The sequence below is a fragment of the Mauremys mutica genome, chromosome 9, assembly GCF_020497125.1.
Source record: "Mauremys mutica isolate MM-2020 ecotype Southern chromosome 9, ASM2049712v1, whole genome shotgun sequence".
NCBI classification, from domain to species: Eukaryota; Metazoa; Chordata; order Testudines; family Geoemydidae; genus Mauremys; species Mauremys mutica.
This window is the reverse complement of record NC_059080.1, coordinates 57499953-57520719: the sequence shown is the minus strand read 5'-3', so window position 1 is coordinate 57520719 and position 20767 is coordinate 57499953. Positions and strand designations below refer to the sequence as shown.

General features: G+C 45.3%; 1 protein-coding gene across 2 annotated transcripts in view; it reads left to right on the top strand.

Moving 5' to 3' along the window:
* The first annotated feature begins 3950 nt into the window (after positions 1-3950).
* The window catches only part of LIMS2 (LIM zinc finger domain containing 2), a 66132-nt gene continuing 49315 nt past the window's right edge, over positions 3951-20767 (top strand). Inside the window, exons 1-2 of one of the 2 annotated variants that reach the window (XM_045030567.1) lie at positions 12455-12598; positions 12925-13086. In XM_045030567.1, the coding sequence (XP_044886502.1) occupies positions 12965-13086 (122 nt within the window). In that variant the 5' untranslated portion in view covers positions 12455-12598; positions 12925-12964. Of the gene's footprint in view, positions 4053-12454; positions 12599-12924; positions 13087-20767 lie in introns of those variants that run through there. The other variant, XM_045030569.1, reaches the window with a different exon arrangement.

Here is a 20767-nt window from a genome sequence, read left to right as displayed (position 1 = left end):
CAACTAGTTACATGCAGTGTTGACAATTTAGTAATTTTACAACCCTCCCTGTAAATTCGAACACCCCTTCTAATTTTAATTCCTGGGGAAAACCGTGTGTGGAGTCACTTACACCTATGGAAAGTGAGTGTAAAATGCTATCAAATCAGCATTTTCCACAGTTAGATTCTCAAAGTTGTTAGATGGAGTCAGGAGACCTGCAATTAACTTGCAACTTTGGAGGGGAGCCTCTGTCATTACCCATGTCAGCATAGCAATTCTCTTTGTACAGCATCAGTTGACTTTGGGAAACGGGTTACTTCTTGGAGGAGAGAAGATGGGATTATGGCAGCTGATGGACTCCGCCTGTTTTCAAACTTTTTAGTTCTGGAAGGGCAAAATCCCCTCATAGATTCACACATCAACCTCCTTCTGCTAGGTTCTCAAACCCCTTCTGTGCATGGACCCCAGGAAGAGATCTTCAGCCACTAAGTGGATATGATAGGCATAGAGCACAGTTTGGGAACTGTAATTCTGTGCTTAGCACCCTTGGGTGCATGTGGGACATGTGACAGATTTTCGTTATCAATCTGCCTGGAGCGTCAGGTGATCAGGCTGATGCTGCAGGATCGTTTGGGGGAGGAGATGACGTAACATATCAAGTGTTTAAATTTTAAAGCTTTATTAATAAAGTAATAAAATACAGCAGAGAGTGCTGGGAATGCTCCCATGTCACTCAGGGGAAGAAAGAAAGCATTAGAGCCCCAAGCCCCAACCCACTTTCATACACACACACTACCCAAGACTGGCCAGGCCTGGGTGTAACGTAAGAAGAAGATGGGGTGGGGTGGATGGGAGTTCTTGCCCTGGGCCCAGGTTGTCCAGGGAATCTGCTGTAATCTCCGAATTGCTCCAGTTCTCGGGAGGGTTTTTAAGTCCTGGGTTCTTTGGGGGTGTCGTCATCCAGGGCCCTCTGTGTCTGGTACTCTTTGTACCAGTCCCAATCGGCTTGCTGTGGCCTTCTCGGACGGCTCTGGAGAATTTGTTTTCCCTTCTGTTGGCCTTCACCATCACTGCCTCATTCACTCTGTTTTCACTGCTATCTTTGCAGCTCTGCTCCACTTAGTTCTCCTCTTCTCACGACTGGGCAGCTGTAGATTTCTTGTCTGTAGATTTCTCGTGGAGCCTCTGACCTTGGGCCGGGGCCAGCATCTTATCTCTACACGGAGCTAGCTAAAGTGCCAAGTTAACCCGTTCTCTGCTCTCTTCCTTCTTTCCCCCTCTTGGTCTCTCGCTATCTGCAAAGGAATCTTCCATTCCTCACTCACACCTTTAACCCTTCCCAGCATGCTTTGCCCCAAGGGTCAGTGCTGGGGCCGGTTTTATTCAATATCTTCATTAACGATCTGGAGGATGGTGTGGACTGCACCCTTAGCAAGTTTGCAGATGACACTAAACTGGGAGGAGTGGTTGATACGCTGGAGGGTAGGGATAGGATACAGAGGGACCTAGACAAATTAGAGGATTGGGCCAAAAGAAATATGATGAGGTTCAACAAGGACAAATGCAGAGTCCTGCACTTAGGACGGAAGAATCCCATGCACTGCTACAGACTAGGGACCGAATGGCTGGGCAGCAGTTCTGCAGAAAAGGACCTAGGGGTTACGGTGGACGAAAAGCTGAATATGAGTCAACAGTGTGCCCTTGTTGCCAAGAAGGCTAATGGCATTTTGGGTTGTATAAGTAGGGGTATTTCCAGCAGATCGAGGGACGTGATCATTCCCCTCTATTCAGCACTGGTGAGGCCTCATCTGGAGTCCTGTGTCCAGTTTTGGGCCCCACACTACAAGAAGGATGTGGATAAATTGGAGAGAGTCCAGCGGAAGGCAACAAAAATGATTAGGGGGCTGGAACACATGACTTATGAGGAGAGGCTGAGGGAACTGGGATTGTTTAGCCTGCAGAAGAGAAGAATGAGGGGGGATTTGATAGCTGCTTTCAACTACCTGAAAGGGGGTTCCAAAGAGGATGGATCTAGACTGTTCTCAGTGGTAGAAGATGACAGAACAAGGAGTAATGGCCTCAAGTTGCAGAGGGGGAGGTTTAGGTTGGATATTAGGAAAAACTTTTTCACTAGTAGGGTGGTGAAGAACTGGAATGGGTTACCTAGGGAGGTGGTGGAATCTCCTTCCTTAGAGGTTTTTAAGGTCAGGCTTGACAAAGCCCTGGCTGGGATGATTTAGTTGGGGATTGGTCCTGCTTTGAGCAGGGGGTTGGACTAGATGACCTCCTGAGGTCCCTTCCAACCCTGAGATTCTATGATTCTATGATTCAATGCTTGCAACAGTGTTAGCCACATACAATGCTGGTCTGCCCTCCCTATGGAACCCTCATGGGTCCTTGGGATGTGACAGAAGACCCCCCGAGATGTGGCCTATATTTCCCTGTGCAGGGAGCTCTGATCAGGCTGCGTGTAATTGGCTCTGGGAGCTGCTGTTCCCCCAGGGACTGGTGAAAGAACTCTCCTCACCTCTCCTCACCTCTCCCCTAACTGAGGGGGGCCAGGGGACCGGTTTGATCCCTGGGGCTGGCTGTGTTTTTGTGTTCCCAGTTTCTCCCCTCATGGGGGAGGGTGTGATCCTGGAGGTGTGTGTGTGTCTTCTTCTCCCCTCACAGGAGTGGGGTTTGATTCCTGGGTGTATCTGGAGGGGTGTGGTTCCCTGGGGGGGTGGGTTGATCTTTGGTGGGTGCCTCCCCTTCTCCCCAGGGTGGGGGTTGATCCCTGGTGGTGGGCTGGTTCCTGGGGTGTGTCTCCCCGGGGTGGGGATATAGATCCCTGAGGGTGGTTTGGTTCCTGGAGGGTGTCTCCTGGGGGAGGGGGTTGTTCCCAGGGGGTGGGCTGGTTCTTGGGGGTGTCTCCTGGGAGGGGGGTTGATCCCTGGGAGTGGACTGGCTCCTGGGGTGTCTCCTGGGGGGAGTGTTGATCCCTGAGGGTGGTTTGATTCCAGGGGGATGTCCCATCGGGGCTGGTGGGGGGTGTTGTTCCCTGGGTGTGGGCTGGTTCCTGGGGATGTTTCCCAAGGGGGAGGGGGCTTGATCCCTGGGGGTGGTTTGGTTCCTGGAGGGTGTCTCCTGTGCTCCCTGGGGGGAGGTTTGATCCCGGAAGGTGGGCTGGTTCCTGGGGTGCGTCTCCTCATTCCCCTGGAGGGGGGTGATCCTGGGGGGTGGGCTGGTTCCTAGGGGGAGTCTTCTCTTCTCCCTGGGGGGAGGGATTGATCCCTGAAGGTGGTTTGGTTCCTGGAAGGTGTGTCTCCTCCCAGGGAGGGGATGTTTGACCCCTGGGGAGGGTGGGCTGGTCCTTGGGGTGTCTCCTCTTCTCCCCAGGGGGGAATCCTGGGGAGTGGACTGGTTCCTGGGGGGTGTCTTCCCTTCTCCCTGGGGGGAGGTGGGCTGGTTCCTGGGGGTGTCTCCCGGGGGGGAGCTTAATCCCTGACCCTGAGGGTGGTTTGGTTTCTGGAGGGTGCCTCTCGGGGGGCTGTTGTTCCCAGGGGGTGGGCTGGTTTCTGGGGATGTCTCCTGAGGGGGGGGAGGAGGTTGATCCCTGGGGGTGGTTTTGTTCCTGGACCGTGTCTCTCCTTCTCCTGGAGGGGAGTAATCCTGGGGGGGTGTCTCCCCTTCTCTCCGGGGTGTGCGTGTGTGTTGATCCCTGGGGGTGGGCTGGTTCCTGGGCTGGGAGTGTCTCCCAGGGGATGGTTCGGTTCCTAGACGGTGTCTCCCCTTCTCCCGTGGTGGCGGAGGCGGGTCCAGCCCCTGCTGTCTCATCAGTTCTCGTTTCATTCCCTTTATAGGAAATGTATGTGCGGAGCTGGGGGGCTGCCCGCAGGCAGCGGGGCGGCGGCTCCCGCCCACAGGGGGCTACAGGAGGGGCAGAGGGAGGCCGCTGCTGGGCAGGGCGGGGTTTCTCTCCAGGGCTGGCCGCCGGCTCTCGCTTGTTCTCCGGCCGGTGTCCGGCGCTGGGTCCCGTCCGAGCCCCTGGGAGCCCGGGCCGGGCCAGGAGCCGCCATGACGGGCAGGTAACGGAGAGCGGGGCGCTCCCCCCGGGATGGGGTCACTCGCCCCGGGCGGACCCGAGGGCGGCGGGGGAGCCGTGTGCAGGACTCGGCCTGGCTGGGGCTCTGCGACCGGACCGGGCCGGGCCCCGAGTACAGCGGCTGTGGGAGCCCCCTGCCTGGGACCCGCTGCTCCCCGCGGGGCCGCCCTCCGGCGGAAGCGTCCGGAGGGCGCCCTGGCTCGCCGCCCTCTGCCCCACAGCTGCCCAGCCCGGGTCCGACTTCCCGCCCTGCCCTCAAGGTCATTCCGAAGTAGCTGCGCTGAAGTCAGCGGCGCTACACCTGTGTAAACGCGTTTCGAGCGGCCCCGCGGGGGGCTGGGCTGTTTCCCGGGGGCTGGGACGGCAGGGGGAGGCCGTTTGCGTTCCTGGGGGGCTCTGGCGGCCGGGCAGGCAGGGCACATGCAGCGCAGCCTGCGCACACCCGAGGGCTGTACAAGGGCTGCGCTTGGTGGTGAGGGGCCAAACTCAGGGGTAGAGTTGCCCAGCACCTTTCTGTCCTCTTGCAAACGGCCGCCCCGTCTGGAGTATCGTGCGTGTCATTTGGTGAGAGCCTTATTCAGAAACGGGAGAAGACAATACAGCAACCCCTGTACTGTGTGCTCATGGGACCAAAGATCTTAAATGTGCCCTGTGGGTGGGGAAAGAGGGCAGGGGTAGGAGGAGAGAAGTGCAGGATTTGGAAGAGTTGGGCAAGAAAGGGAGATGATGATGAAGGTTTGTGTTTATATTTGTAAAGTGCGCAGTACTTCCCCAGTGTCTAAACTAAAGCTAGCTTTAATTCCAGGGTGGGGCCCTTGTGACTTGAGCTTTACTCTCACAGTTTATCAAGTTTGAGATTGAATTGCAGTTATGTAATTCACAGTTGTTACTTATTTATACATATAATTCTCTTTCCTTCTGCTCTGAGTCTGGGCAGCTGGCCCTGCCCAGTTGGCCGAGTCTTGGAGGTAGGTGTTCTGAGTGCAGAACTGACAGATGAACATCTTGAGCCCAGTTCCCCTCTCACTTTCACCAGATTGATACCAGTGACTCAGCAGAGTTACTACAAATTTGTACTAGTGTAAGTGAGTTGAGAATCTGAGCGCTTGGTAGTTCTAATCCTAGCACTAACATTTTGGGAGGATTTAGGCAAGTTATGTAGCTGATCTTCCGTATTTTCTCCTCTGTAAAATGAAGAACTTACTTTAAAGGAGTATTGTGAGAGTTAACTGATGTTCGTAAAGTGTTTTGAAGGTGAAAAGCATTAAATATGAGTATGAACTTCTAAAATGGTGCATTGTGGGAATTCTCTCCTACTGAATCCTGGTGTCCTTAGCCTTACTATATTGCAGTGATTTTTAAGCATCACTTCTTTTCACAGCTAAGAACAGTTAAGAGAGTCTGGGGAATTTATTTTTTAAGTACACCTCTATCCCAATATAACGTGACCTGATATAACCTGAATTTGGATATAATGTGGTAAAGCAGTGCTCCGGCGGGGCGGGGCTGTGCACTCCAGTGGAGCAAAGCAAGTTTGATATAATGCGGTTTCACCTATAACACGGTAAGATTTTTTTGGCTCCCGAGGACAGTGTTATATCGGGGTAGAGATGTACAAAAAATAGAAAAAGCCATGAGTGTAAACTTGGACTGTGTCTTCTGTGATTTGTACAGTACCTAGCCCATTGTGGAGTTACTGGAAAGAATAATATTGTAAATAATTATCACATGCTCATATCTAAAATGTGGGTAAATGTTCATAGTTTGTACAGTGGATGATGATAGACTGATGTGGATACGTGGGTGTATTTGGTGCATATATATTAGCCCTCCTCCAGTCTGTTACAGAATGGGATTTTTTTTTTTGTATCAGAACCTCAGCTGCTGCTACCTCATGGGTGCAGTGTTGGCTCTTGTAACTTGTGACTATACCACAGACATGTTGTGCATATATTCCACTCCCTTAGGAGAGGATTAAGCTCAAAGTGCTAGAAATTCTGTCATTGTTGGTGAGCATCTGTCCAGCTATTGAATGGCATTGGGGAGAGAGGAGGTAAATCTGGGAAGAATTTAGACTATGAACCAATCTGATTGTGTCGTATAGATACAGTGTGTGATAATGTTTAAAATGATATGTTCCACGTGAAGCAAGGATCATTCAAGTTTAGGGGCAAGGGAAGTTACTTTGTGCTATTTGAAAAAACTGTGGGTTTCTTTTTTGAGTTACCTGGGGAGTGCCATACTCTTCAGCGTTTCTCAAATGCGGCTACCAGGGGCTTTTCTTGTGGCCATGGCCTCCTGGGCTCTGCTGGGGTGGGGGTGGGTGGCAAAATAGTGGCTCTTCCCTCTCCCTGTTGCTCCTGAACGCACTACTTTGAAGTTGATTGCCAGGGCCGCCCGGTGGGGGGGGGAAGTGGGGCAATTTGCAGGGGCCCCACAAGCCGCTCCGGGTTTTCAGAGGCACTTCCGCGGCGAGCCCTTCACTGGCTCTGGGTCTTCGGTGGCGGGTCCTTTAGTGCAGCAGAAGACTCGGAGTGCATGAAGGACCCGCCGCTGAAGTGCTGCCGAAGCCTCGGAACACGGCCTGGTGATTACAAGCGCCGGAAGCGGCAGAAAAAAAAAAAGCCACGATCATCGGCACTTAGGCTGCTCTACCGCCGCCACTTCATTCTTTGGCGGCAATTCGGCGGCGGGTCCTTCCCTCTGAGAGGGACCTGCTGCTGAATTGCCCCCGAAGACCCGGCCCTGCCCCAGGCCCCCTGAATCCTCTGGGTGGCCCTGTTGATTGCTGGGACTGCCAGCAGGGGTTGGGCTCTGCCCCCATCTGGAGACACCTGGGGCACCACGCTGGAGGAGCAGGCAGCCAGTGAATTCCCCACTTTCCCAGGACAGTGGGGCTTGGGCCTCGCAGCAGTTTCTGGCCGAAGGACTTTGGGCTCCAACTCTAGACTCTGGCTGTGTGGCAACAGGCCTCAGACTCTGGCCATGGGGCTTCAGGCTCCACCCCCCATTGCTCCCCCAGCTCTCCACCCACCAATCCCCATTGCCCCTGGCCCCTGCTGCCTCCCCTGACCCCACCTCCCCATCCAGGGCTTAATTTGTCCCCAGGTTTGGCGGGTCTGAATAAGTCTGCTGTGAAAAGTGATACTTGCATGTTTGTTAATATCACTTTTCACAACAGACTTACTAACTAACAATAAATAAATTACAATGATTTGGACGTGTATATGTGCATATTTATTAGTTTTTCCTAAAGCTAATTAACTATTTTAGGGAAAAGTGTGAGAGCGGCCACCAGCAAGAGTTGGTGGCTGTGCTCCAAGGCCACCAAAAAATGTGTCCTGAGAACCTCTGCTCTAGGTGGCCCGGCCCATCTTACCCAGTTTGCCAAATCCAGTGATCATGGTAATAAATTAATTAAACCCTTTTGTGCCATTGTCTTGTGCATATTCAGAGCCCTGCCTTTTAAGGCATCAACATTGTTTTCAGTTCCATGATATGACATAGAACATAAGGCTTTGTGGAACATTCCAGAGTACAAAAGCCACTGTAATGTGTGTAGTTCCCTAAAATAATGTAGGATTTTTAACTTCTTCCCCTCTCAAAGATAATACAAATGGCTAATTTCTTGGATTTCTTATATAGAGTGGGTTTTGGCATAAACCTCCAAATAGTGAAATGCACAGACATGTTTTGAAAAAAAATTTACCTGGAAAACTTGTCAATTATGAAAATGTATAACTTAATGGCTTCCATTGCTTCCTCTGCCATAGAACAGTTGCTCATTATTTTGTGGGAATTCTCAAAGACAAATATTATGGTTCTGTGTTAACTGGGTTTTTTTCTCAGTAAAAGAATAATGAAGTTGGGACTTGATCCTGCAATGTGCTGAGCATTCCGTCTCCAGTCCAGCGAAGTGAATAAGCTTAACTTTAAACATGTGAGAGGTCAGTAGGTCTGCTCATCTCCTTGCATTATTGAGTCCTGGGTGAGCACAGTGCCTGGTAGGATTGGGCCCTTAGATTCTATAGAAAGACTTCCAACCCCAGCAAACAACTTCACAGCCCCGGCTCTAGACTGGTGGTTTTCAAACTTATTTGATCATGCCCCCAATTCTTTGTGTCTGTAGTAGTTTTCCCTCACCTTGGTGCCCAGCCAGCTGCTGCTGCTCTCTGGCTGCCCAGCTCTGAAGGCAGAGTAGAGAGCGGTGGCTGCTGGCTAGATGCTCTCCTCTGAAGGCAGCGCTGCCACAAGCAGCAGCGCAGAAGTAAGGGTGGCATGGTATGGTATTGTCCCCCTATTTCTCTGCTGCTGGTGGCGGTGCCGCCTTCAGAACTGGGTGGCTGCCTTCAGAGATTCAGCTGCCCAGCTCTGAATGTGTGCAGTAAGTTTTTTGTTTGTTTTTTTCCCCCAAAGTTTCTCATACACCCCCAGAATACATTCCATGCTCCACCCCCAGTTTGAGAACCTCTGCTCTACATTGTATTACTAATGAAGGCAAAGTGTTGTATGACATTTGCAAAATAGTAGTTAGTCTCTTTGGAATATACAGTACTGACGAGTTACAATCTTTTTCAGTTCTCGAGCTGTTGGGATTCCAGTACTGTAGAACAAGATGAGCTGTTCCAAAATTGAGTTTCTGCAGAATACTGATCAGTGTGGACACATCAGGAGCTAGGAAAATACCATAAATAGCTTTTTGGATTAAAAATTGCATGATCTTGTTCTGTGACACTGGAAGAAAGAGGAAATTAAACAGACTGAGAAAGAGGTAGTGCTGACACAGTGGAAAGAAAGATAGGGAGAAAGAAAACAAACAAGAGGGTACAAAAGAACCTGCTGCTAGGTTCCATGATTATCAGTGCTATATCAATACTCAAGACAGATAGAAAAGAAAGCATTGCAGAAGGAAAAAAACAGGAACTGAATTTTCATTTAAAAAATTATTCTAGCCCTTGTAGTAGCGAAGATAACTTTCTGAATGTAATTAGTTACAGTAATTAGGCTTATTTAATTACCCGATGAGGGATAGCATGAGGGGAATGTCCAATTAATTAAAATTACAATAAGAATGTATACATGGTACTTTTACTTAAACTGTAATCTCTTTGGAGCAGGGACAGTCTTCGTTTGTACAGTGCCTAGCACAGTAGAGTCCTGGTTTATGATAGGACCTCTTACATGTTTCAGTAATATAAATAAGTGTGGTTTTTAATGTGAAAGTATCAATGTAAATGACTGCTTTGGTTGTATATTGAACAATGCATTTTTAAATATTACATTTATTATTTATCACAGTGTGGGAGAGCCTGGGCTGAAACAGAGAATGCAAAAGATTTTTGGGATTTGGGGTCATGAGAGGAAAAAAGATAACTGGGGTGGGTAAATTGGAATATGTGAATAATAATCTTGACTGCCACTGATTAACTAAATGACTCCATTTCTCATTGCCTTGGTTTACTAATCTGTAAAATGAATATAATCATAATTAGTTGCCATATCATTTTATAGATTACTAAACCACAACACTGAGAAGTGGAGTCATTTAGTTAATCCAGGGGTAGGCAACCTATGGCACACGTGCCAAAGGCGGCACGCAAGCTGATTTTCAGTGGCACTCACACTGCCCAGGTCCTGGCCACCAGTCCGGGGGGCTCTGCATTTTAATTTAATTTTAAATTAAACATTCTTAAACATTCTGAAACCTTATTTACTTTACATACAACAATAGTTTAGTTATATATTATAGACTTACAGAAAGAGACCTTCTAAAAAGTTTTAAAATGCATTATTGGCATGCAAAACCTTAAATTAAAGTGAATAAATGAAGACTCGGCACACCACTTCTGAAAGGTTGCTGACCCCTGAGTTAATCAGTGGCAGTCAGATTTGTTCACAAATTCTGATCTGTAAACAGTGTGAAGTTTAAAAGGATACGGTCAATTTAAAAATTGCTTCTGGCCGAAAATACCAGCTACTGTTACAAGTAACATCCTAAGATACTAGAACGGAGAAAGATTGGAGAAACTTATTTTCTTTATAGCTTAGTTTGTTTAAAGCAACACGAAATCTCATAATTAAAACTTGTAAAGCAATTTGAGAATCTCGGGTGAAATATGCTATATACATATAAAGTATAATGAAGTGTGTTTTAAGCAACCATCTTTCCACAAGCTTTTTATTAACAAGGAAAGGGGATATTACTGTGCGTGTGATTCTCTTTATGGGGATTCTCTTTAGGAAGTAATTGCAAGTAAAATGAGTTGGAGTGTGATGGGGAAGATGGAGTACAAATGTCAGGACTCGTCTACACTTACAGCACTGTAGCTAGCAACAGTGAAGATGTTACCTATGCAGATGGAAGAGCTGCTCCCATTGGTGTAGGTACTCCCCTACCCGAGAGGTGAAAGCTATGTCAATGGGAGAAGCCCTCACCTTGACATAGCACTGTCTACACTGGGGGTTATATCAGTTTAATTACATTGCTCAGAGGTATGGATTTTCCACACCCCTGTGTGACATAGTTATACTGACATAAGTTAGTAGTGTAAAGCAAGCCCCAGTAATTACAAGAAGAGTTGTGACTGCAAACAAGAGCACTAGTGCAGAGCTTGTCTGTCTGAATTATGAACAACCACTCTTGGTCTTCTGGGTTGAAAAATGCATTTTTAATTTAATCTTATTTTTATCTTTCTATTTAAACCTGCCCTCTGAGGCTAGCTGAGTAAATTTGAACTCACTGGAAAGTCCTGAGAGATTTATCGGACAATCATTGAGCTGCTTCTCTTGGGAGCTACTTAGGGTGACCAGATAACAAGGGTGAAAAATCAGGATGGGGTGGTGGGGTAATAGACATCTATATAAGAAAAAGCCCCAAATAGCAGGACTGTCCCTATAAAATCAGGACATCTGGTCACGCTAGAGCTACTCATATATGCCTAAGGGAAGTGTGGCAGCCGTCTCAGTGATTTGTTAATAAGGTTTTGACATCAGTCCTGTCTCTTGAAGGTGACCTGCAGACGTGGGGATGGTGGAGAACTGGGCTGGAGCCCTTTTTAGCCTGTGAGGTATAAAGAGAGCCCTAAAGGTTTTTTTTTTGTTTTTTTTTTAATGTAAATAATAGTTTGGTTCATTTTGAAAGCTTCTCCCCCCCCACTGCCATTTGTTTTTTATATTGGATGTTCAGGTTCTGTCTAGTGAGAAAGACTGTGATGACTGGTGTGCCAGTGAAATATGACAGTGTGAAAGCTGAGCATATGAGAGTGGAAGGGATTTTTAGTCAGACTGTTCTAAAACATGTTGATTAGTCTTAAAGTTAAGTGGGTTTTAACATTTTGAAAAAAGAACACACTTGTTAATTAATTGACATTTTCACCCCCAGTTCAAGGTAAGAGCTGTAACTATATACATCCTCCAAGATGAAGATGTTCCTAGGAGATCAGAGCTGGCATACCTGATATTTCTAAAGTTAAAAGCCAGCAGAAAACGCCATTTTGAAAATTAAAAAAAATCAGGTCCTCATTATACACCATAAAGAAGTAAAATAATATAAAAAAAGCACAAGTGCAATTAAAAAAAATTCTTTGCAGGTCACCTGTAGGTGCAGGCAGTCTGAAATACTTGAAGAAAGGTAGGAGGAACTGAAGGTGAGGATGCTGCTGCTTTCTTCTCTTTGAAACGATGATGTTCTTCATCTCTGTCTGTTTTTTTGGATTCCAGTATAAACTACTTCTCATAAATTGTAATGTCAGAAGGGACCACTGTTGGTCACTCCCTGTTAAACAGTTGTGCAAATCATTTCTCTCATTATATTATTTCTAGAGCTTGCCAGACTGTAGATATGATATATGTAATATTTCATTACTTCCTTGAAAATCCCGTTTTTGCCTTCATAATTTATTGTAAAATAAATAAACCATAGATTATAATGGCCCTTGGATTGGTTTTCTTGGACTGTGCTGCTTCTGATGTGATGATATTCTAGCCTGGATGTTCCTGTCATCCTCTACTCTGTTCTTTTGTTCCTTTAAGAAATCGACTTTTGTAGTCAGAATATTTTTAGTCCCATTTGTGTAATGTGATCCTCTCTTCCTCTAGAGGGTGGGAGGCAGGAGTGGTGTAAAGGGTGGGCGCCTGGCAGAAACCCTGCTCAGTTCCCAGCAGAGTGAGTGCTCTGGAGGCTGGAATGTAAAGTATGTTCCTTTTCTCAGCTTCCTGATCTTGCAGGGAATGCAACTCTTGCAGACTACAGTGTATCTGGAGAGCAAGAATCTTCATGCTTTCGCTGTTGGGGGTATGCTTTATCTACATGGAGTGATGGGTTCTGTTGATTGCAACATCATACATACATCATAAACATCATGCATACATACCTCATATTGTATGGTGCACCATCTTGCAGGGGACCAACTTAGAGTAGCCAGGATCTGATATTAGTCTGCAGTAAAGGACTGAGTTCTTTGCTCGGAGATCACTGACCTCTTTTGCATTTCTACTGTTGTTCTGTTCTGATTTGACTGAGGAGCTCTGGTAATTTAAGTGGATAAATTACTTGAAGAATGAAATTTTTAAATTAATCTCTTGGAAAATGGAGCATGTGTAGATTCTGTGTGCAAATCTGACACAGAATTAATCTCTGGTGCCGATCCTACCCACTGGCTTCAGTGGGTCATACCAGTGGGATACAGGAACAAAAGAATCTGGTTTGTTAGAATTGTTACAGAATGGCAGATTTTGGGTAACAAGCAGCACTTGGTCAGGATTCTGTCTATCCTGATTTAGCACTTCTGAGAACTGAGGGAGACTCCCAGAAGGAAAGTGACTCACTGAAATTTCAGTGCTTTTGTTCTCTCCAGTTGTCTTTCTGCACTCCCCTTCACGGTGGCATTGGGTGCTATGGCTGGCATGAGACTTCAGGGGCTGGCGTCCTCTAAGCTTTACCAACGCCGGCAGGATCGGCTGAGTGGCACAGGGTCACTGCTGAAAGACGAGACACGGGCAACAGCTGGGATACCTGGGTAGGTCTCTGAGACAAAGGGAATGGGATTGTTGGAATGTTTCTTAAGGCTCCATACATTTCTTTTGAAGCAGGCGGTGTCTGCAGACAGGCTCAGATTAGAGTATTTTTATTTCCGGATCGTTTATGAAGGAAAAGTTTTTCCTGGCACAGAAGCTTTCAGTTTGTAACAATAACAGGAAATGAACAATGGCGAACCTTTCCCATTTGAAGCAACATACAGGGATCTTCAGATCCAGCAATGTTTCTGGTATTGCTAATAGTGAGGGTTTTAGGCACTGTGCTAGAACAAGGACCTAGTGTAAAATGCTGTAGTTGTTTTAAATGCTGAAAAGGTTTTAGCATTGTTTGATTTCAGGCACATTTCTCCACATACATTGTTAAGAATGAGGCAATTGATTTTACATATTGTAAATAACTTTGCAGTTTTCCAGCTTTCCTGGCTGAGCTCTTTGACTTCTGCTGAATCTAAGCTTTCAATCAAAGAGAGAGCTAATCTTCTAGGTTGCCTGTTTGTAAAGAAAATTTACCAAGGGTAAACTAAGGCTCTGCAGTAGCCTGTAGCCAGATGGCTCCAGTACTTGTGCTTCCACCCAGAGGTTTCCTATTCTGCAGAGTAAAAACTGAGGACAGCTGTTTCAGTTTTCACAGATGTTAACGAGCACCCTGTGGTATTAGACAAACTGACAAGAATTAGGTCAATTTTATTTTGGTTCTGCTTGGGAGAGCTCTGAGGAGCAGCAGAGGTGGACACTGGAGCTATTGCATTGGGGAAGAGGGCAGTGGTATGCAAGAGAGAGAATTCTCTCCTTAAGCAGCCAGAGGTGGTTTGAGGCTTCAAATTTATCAGACACTTACTAGGTGGTGAAGCATAAAATGGAGCCTCAAGTAGAATCCAGTGACAGAACCCTACTAGAAGTCTTAGTACCTTCTGTTTCCCAGTTGTTCATTAATGGCCTGGATTCTCATCGTGGACAGTTGGGTCCTTCATCTTAGTTTAGTCCCCGCCTTTTAGCCCTATGGCTGTTAAGTATCTGGTGAATTTTTCAAGCTTTATGTTCAAAGGGGTGGGGGTGAGTGAGTGTGTGTATCTGTGATTAGGCTATGGATGGGGTGAGTGTGCAAGTAAGAGGGAGAGAGAGGCTGATAGAAACCCTACTTCTCTTTTCTAACTTATCCTAAGAGAAGTTAGAAAAGAGAAAAAAGAGAGATGGGGGGTGGGGGGGACAATGTAGGGGATGGAGATTACAGTGTACAGAAAAGGAGAGGGAAAAGGATGTAAGGGGTTGGTTGGGAAGAAGGTGAAAAGGAGACACTGAAACAATGCAGAAAAAATACACTGGGATCTATGATAGAAAATAAAATAGAATGTGAATTGAGGCCAGAAAGGGTAAGAAGATAGTCGTTTTGCTAGTTAATATATTTTCATAACGTAACAGGTTACATATAAATACAGTACACAAGTGTTATCCCTGTAAATTGCAGGAGTTATGGCTAGAGTGGTTTAGATGAAGGCCTAAGTATTTTTTCACTTGGGCTAGTAGGCATGGTCTTTGGACAAGTAGATGTGCAATAATACATTTTTCAAGCCTGACTTTTATGGTTTAAAAAAACCAAAAACTTTAAAATAGTATCGTTTTACTCTACATCTTTTCCCTATATTAATATAGCTCTCACAAGAGGCAGAAATTGTAACGTGTCAGCTGTACAAAGCTAATACAGGTATAGGAGAACACGATAGATTTTATTCTGCCTTGTATGTCATTAAATCAAAATATAGCTGACAATTTTGTTAAGAAGCTGGATTTGGACAGTATTGCTGGGTTTTGTCATCGTGACTGTTAAATGTAAAATGTATATGTGAGGCCAAGACTCACTAAATCGACCACCGATTCCTCTCCCGTCGACTCCTGTACTCCACCTGATCAAGAACTTTGATTTCATTGTCTTATTTTGGATGTCCAGATAGCAGCAGTGGCCAAGAGTGCTCCCTCCCCCAAAAGACTTTATTTGACTTTATTTGACAAGGAGATTGAGCCCCATTTACTTCACAGTGCAGAATTCACTATAAGTATCTATACTTTTGTCAATGCTAGACTAGATTACTGCAGTGCTTTCTGTACGTGACTATCCTTGTGCACTATTCTTCCTGAATAGTCTTCAGCGTGAATGTTTGCTGACTGAGTGGTAGCTCACACAGGAGTCTTATTATACCTATTACATATGGTCTGTACTAGTTTCCAGTTGCCTTCCAGGTGCAATTCACAATGCCGTTTTTGATCTCTAAAGCTATTTATGGTTTAGGACTTTACTTCCTCTTATCAGTGGGATACTCAAGAGCAGTGGTTCTCAACCATACGCAGAGATCTTCCAAGGGGTACATAAAATCATCTAGATATTTGTCTAGTTCAGGGATAGGCAACCTATGGCACGGGTGCCGAATGCGGCACACCAGCTGATTTTCAGTGGCACTCACACTGCCCAGGTCCTGGCCACTGATCCGGGGGGGCTCTTCATTTTAATTTAATTTTAAATGAAGCTTCTTAAACATTTTAAAAACCTTATTTACTTTACATACAACAATAGTTTAGTTATATATTATAGACTTATAGAAAGAGACCTTCTAAAAAGGTTAAAATGTATTACTGGCATGTGAAACCTTAAATTAGAGTGAATAAATGAAGACTTGGCACACCACTTCTGAAAGGTTGCCGACCCCTGGTCTAGTTTTACAGCAGACTACATAAAAAGCACTAGCAAAGTCAGTACAAACTAAACTAAAATTTCGTATAGACAATGATTTGTTTATACTGCTCTATATACTGTACACTGAAATGTAAATACAATATTTATATTCCAGTTCATTTATTTTATAATTGTATGGTAAAAACAAGAAAGTAAGCAATTTTTCAGTAACAGTGTGCTGTGACAGTTTTGTATTTTTATGTCTGATTTTGTAAGCTAGTAGTTTTTAAGTTAGGTGAAACTTGGGGTATGGAAGACAAATCAGACTCCTGAAAGGGCTACAGTAGTCTGGAAAGGTTGAGAACCACTGTTCTAGATTATAATTAAGGCTGTGTTTTAGTCACGGGTATTTTTAGTAGAAGTCTTGGACAGGTTATGAGCAGTAAAGAAAAATTCATGGCTCATGACCTGTCCATGACTTTTACTTCTAACTAAAACTTGGGCTGTGTGTGTGTGTGGATGCTCTGGAGGGGCCGTCTGGGGGCACTGTGGGTGCTGGGTGTGGTGGCCCGGGACCCCCCCTGGCGTTGGGGGGGCTAGGCAGTGGCATGCGGCCCGGGACCCCTGCTGGTGCTGCGGGAGGGAGGAAGGGTTGGCGGGGCTGGCAGGCTCTCTACCCAGTTCCGACCAACATGTCTCTGCAGATCCTAGGGGGAGGGGTGGCCAGCGGGGCTCCATGCGCTGCTCCGGCCACAAGTGCCGGGAACCGCAGCCAATGGCAGCTGCAGGGGCGATGCCTGGGCAGCGCCCTGAGCACCCTGTCTCCTCCGCCTAGGAGCTGCAGGGACATGCTGGCCACTTCTTGGGAGCCCCCCCCAAGGTAAGTACCGCCCTGCACCCCAACCTCCTGCCCCAGCCCTGAGCCCCCTCCAACACCCCCAAACTTCTGCTGCGGCCGCTGCAGAAGTCATGGAGGTCACGGAAAGTCATGGATTCCGTGACTTCTGTGACAGACACGCAGCCTTAATTATAATCGGGGGTGGAGGGGAATTCCTTTCTGGGCTGTAAATGACTGTTTTTAAGTCTACTGTTTGCTTGCTGAGAATTCTTTTTTGAAGGATACTTTTTGTGGTTTCCTTCCCCAAAATATAAAAAGCCCCAATATTTAGCGCTCCTTCTTCAGGCAAATGATAACAATCCCAAGGCTGTGCTGATATCAGTTGATGATGGTGAATGACAGGCATATTTGGGCATGACTTTTTTTAATATGTTATAGAATCGACTAAACTTTTAGTTATACGTAGTGAAGATGAGAAATATAAGCTGTTAAATGACATTTATTGAAGATGACTGAAAAGGCACTTCCTTGGTTTAAGGGGAATACTGTAAATTAAAGCCATTTCAGGAAATTCACCAAGCATTTTGCCGTGTTGAGAAAGGGGTGGAAGAGGAACTCTGAGTACCTGCTACATGTGCCTAGGATACCCTGTGTGAAATCCAAGACACATCCATAGATGCATTGTGTCTCTTAAGCAGCTGTGTGGTGGCAGTTCTCCTTTGGGATACCACGCAGACATTGTGTTCCCTGTAGCCTGCTGGAATGTGTAAAGGAGGAGTGGAATTTTGCTTTATTGAACCTCTGGCCCCCTCATATAACTAACAACTGTAGCAGCCAGACAGAGGGATAACCAGAGACCCTGGACTCCCTTGTTAATTTGTCGTTATGGCTGTGAACTGCACTGAACATCTTGTTTCATTTTTATCCATTTGAGTGTGGATGAGAGATCATGGAGTGACAGACTGAACATGCATCACTGGTTAAGGGGAAGGAATAAGAATATGTGTGCAGTTCCATTTGAGTGTTAGGCCGGAAGGGAGGAGAGAGAGCCAGGTATGCTAAAAGAAGCACAGTCAACTTGAAACCTTTTAAAAATACAAAAAAAAAGAGAGTTTAAATCTGTTTGTTCTCTCTAATTGCTGTGGGAAAATCCTATGCAAGCAAAAGAAGAAACAAAATTTGCTGGGGGGAAATAAAACTACACATACAGGGCTGTCAAATGTGTGTGTAGTATAGACATTGAACAAAGAAATATTTTTCTCTATGCTCAATTCCAGTAATCTTAAATGTTACTTGTTACAAAAATTGCACAAGCTGGTAGTGTAGCTTTCAAAGAAAGAGTACCTTTTTGGTTACCATGTTGGCTTCATTTTAGATAAAAATCACTTCGGACAATAAGGATTTGGGGGAAAATGTTAAGGGGAGTTGGGAGATTTTTCGTACTGAGATATTTCCTCTTATTTTCTTTGCGTTATTCTGTTAATGTGAGTCATACTCTAGCAGTATCCCAGTACAAATTTCTGTGTCCTTGTCTACACTAAGGGTTTCCATAAAAAATCTTCCCTATCAGTGCTACCACTGATTCAGCTGAGCCAGTGGGAATTTTAATGAAGACAAGACGGCTTCCTACATTTCTGCTTTTTTATTGCCTTACAACTTTAACTGACATGATGGTGTAAATATGGAACCTTCCAGAGCCTTGTCTACCCAATGGCTCCCACTGGTGGAGCAGAACCAGTGGGGAATTTTTTTTGTAAAATTCTCTAATGTATGGGTGGTGCCTCTCTCCAGATTCTTGTAGCATCCATCTCTCTGTTATCTTAGCATCTGTTTCTCTCACTCTTTTTTTCAACACATTGGATATTCAGCCCATCAGCAAGTTAAAGCAACTCTTCAGACAAGTGCAGAGAGGGTGAAGATTAATCTTCTTCGGCACTGAAGCAAATGCATCCATCTTGAGTGGTGGGAAATGATTGATGTGAAGCAAAATGTTTTGTCCCATGACAATACGTCAGGACTCTTGTTGTCCCCCACTTCCTAATAAAATAAAATAAAATCCCAAACCTCTAGTCATTATTTCAAAACTCAGTTTCTGCAATGTGCTGTTTTGTGACAGAAATCCCTCTTGGATTTGCAGCTGAGCCATGTCTCTCATGTACCCTAGTACCATGAGAGTGATGCTATGATAACACTCATTCCATTGCAAGAGTTTTCAAAAGTAGGGGAGTAAAACTGGTTGCCTCATCAGAAATGCTGCAACTGATCTTTCACTAGCCTTATCTTGCTTGTTTTTGCATCCATATTCTGCATACTGGCACCCACTAATCCATTCAAATATATGAAGATATACCTATCTCAGAGAACTGGAAGGGACCCCGAAAGGTCATCAAGTCCAGCCCCCTGCCTTCACTAGCAGGACCAAGTACTGATTTTTGCCCCAGATCCCTAAGTGGCCCCCTCAAGGATTGAACTCACAACCCTGGGGTTAGCAGGCCAATGCTCAAACCACTGAGCTAGCCCTCTCCCCAACCTCATTTGAGGTTGTCCTTTGCACTTTCTTTGTAGTGCCACTATTTACCTTGCTCCCTTTCTCGATTCACGGTCACCAACTTCGCATCATTGCTGAGGTTTTTGGTGAAGATGTTTGAAAAGAGGAAGGAGCAGCAGAAAAGTCTCGCAACTGTTGGGTTTGTTTTAACAGTCTTATCATTGTGTGAAGTCCCAGACTCTTCTTCTGGAGGGAGAGAAGCCCAATTTGCTGACTCTATAAAATATTTCTAAATCTGATAGTGATTTAGCTTGTATGTCACCTGTAGCTACTGCCAGTAATTTTCACTTCACATAAAGTATGTTCAGAGCATGTTACTAGAGTTTAGACCAGTGCTAATGTCTAGCAGAACATACTTTAAAGAAGTCTGAGTATTTGTGTATTTATCTGAGAAACCTACTCCTGATTAGAATGGTACATAACATGCTCCCATGAAATGTCTGCATTTTAAAAACCGAGTCAGTAAAAGTTACGACGCAAACTGGTGAAAGATTGGAAAATTCATTGCTCAGGTGCTGCTCTGCTCTCTCATTGTTGTGCCATTTTCGGTCACAGTGCTGGAAGTTCAGGATGTTTTGTCATTTACTTTGTTTTAATTGTCTTTCCTGTCTTTGTGTTACAAGCTTATTATTTAAAGAGGGGGGACATCTGTGTTTGATATCTGAGTACAACACAGTAAATTAGTCAATTGCTTGGAATAAATGTAGCTTTTCTGGTTTGAGGGTGTACTCTGTGAAAAAGACTTGTATTTTAGCATCTTGTGGCTGTTGTTGAGATTGTTTTAAAGTTAAAAGTGAGACTAAATACTTTTTTTTCTTTTGAGATCAAAGGAATAAATATCTGCAGTAAAACTGAAAGAAGAGTCAGGAATGAAGAGCTAAAGAGAGTATAGAACTCAACTCATTATTATGCAAGATCCATTGTTAAGCCCTTTCTATCTTACAGATAGAAATCAGGGAACCCATTTATGATACAATTGTCCTCTGACTTGGGTGCAACACAGCTGTGATGTATAATGTACTCAGGAACTTATGTTCCCTACAGATTTCAGCTGTGTGGTAACTGAGGCAGGGAACAATAATGGTATCAATAGGTACCCCATTGTAAGTGTTGTGTAGATGGGGCCTCAATGGCTAAGACAGCTCACCAACCAGCTGCAAATTCATTGCCTCCCAGAGGGGTGGAGTGGGACAGGGAAGAGAAGAGGAGTAGGTCTTAAACTGTATGTGCTTGACCAGCTGAGCTCTTCTCTGCATTAGGAAAATTATTCTTGGAATGCAGGATGGCTCTAGGAACTGATCTCTAGATTTCCATCTGCCATTTTACTCATTCATTTATTCCCTGGCATGACTGCCAAAATGGAACAGAGGTCCTTAACACATGGAATTGGCTGAAAGTTTTTCTGTAATACGTGGGACATAGTTTAGCATTCTTTCAAACCAATAACTTTTCAGATGATCTCCGTAGGGAATATTTGTTTGGCCATATGTAAAACTATGTATAGTTCTTTGTACTTTTTGTAGTAGTTTTATTTTCCTGGTTACATACTTTTTTTTGTTTGTTGCCTCTCATTGGCACAGGGATTGTCCTTTTTCTCTCTCTCTCTGCAGG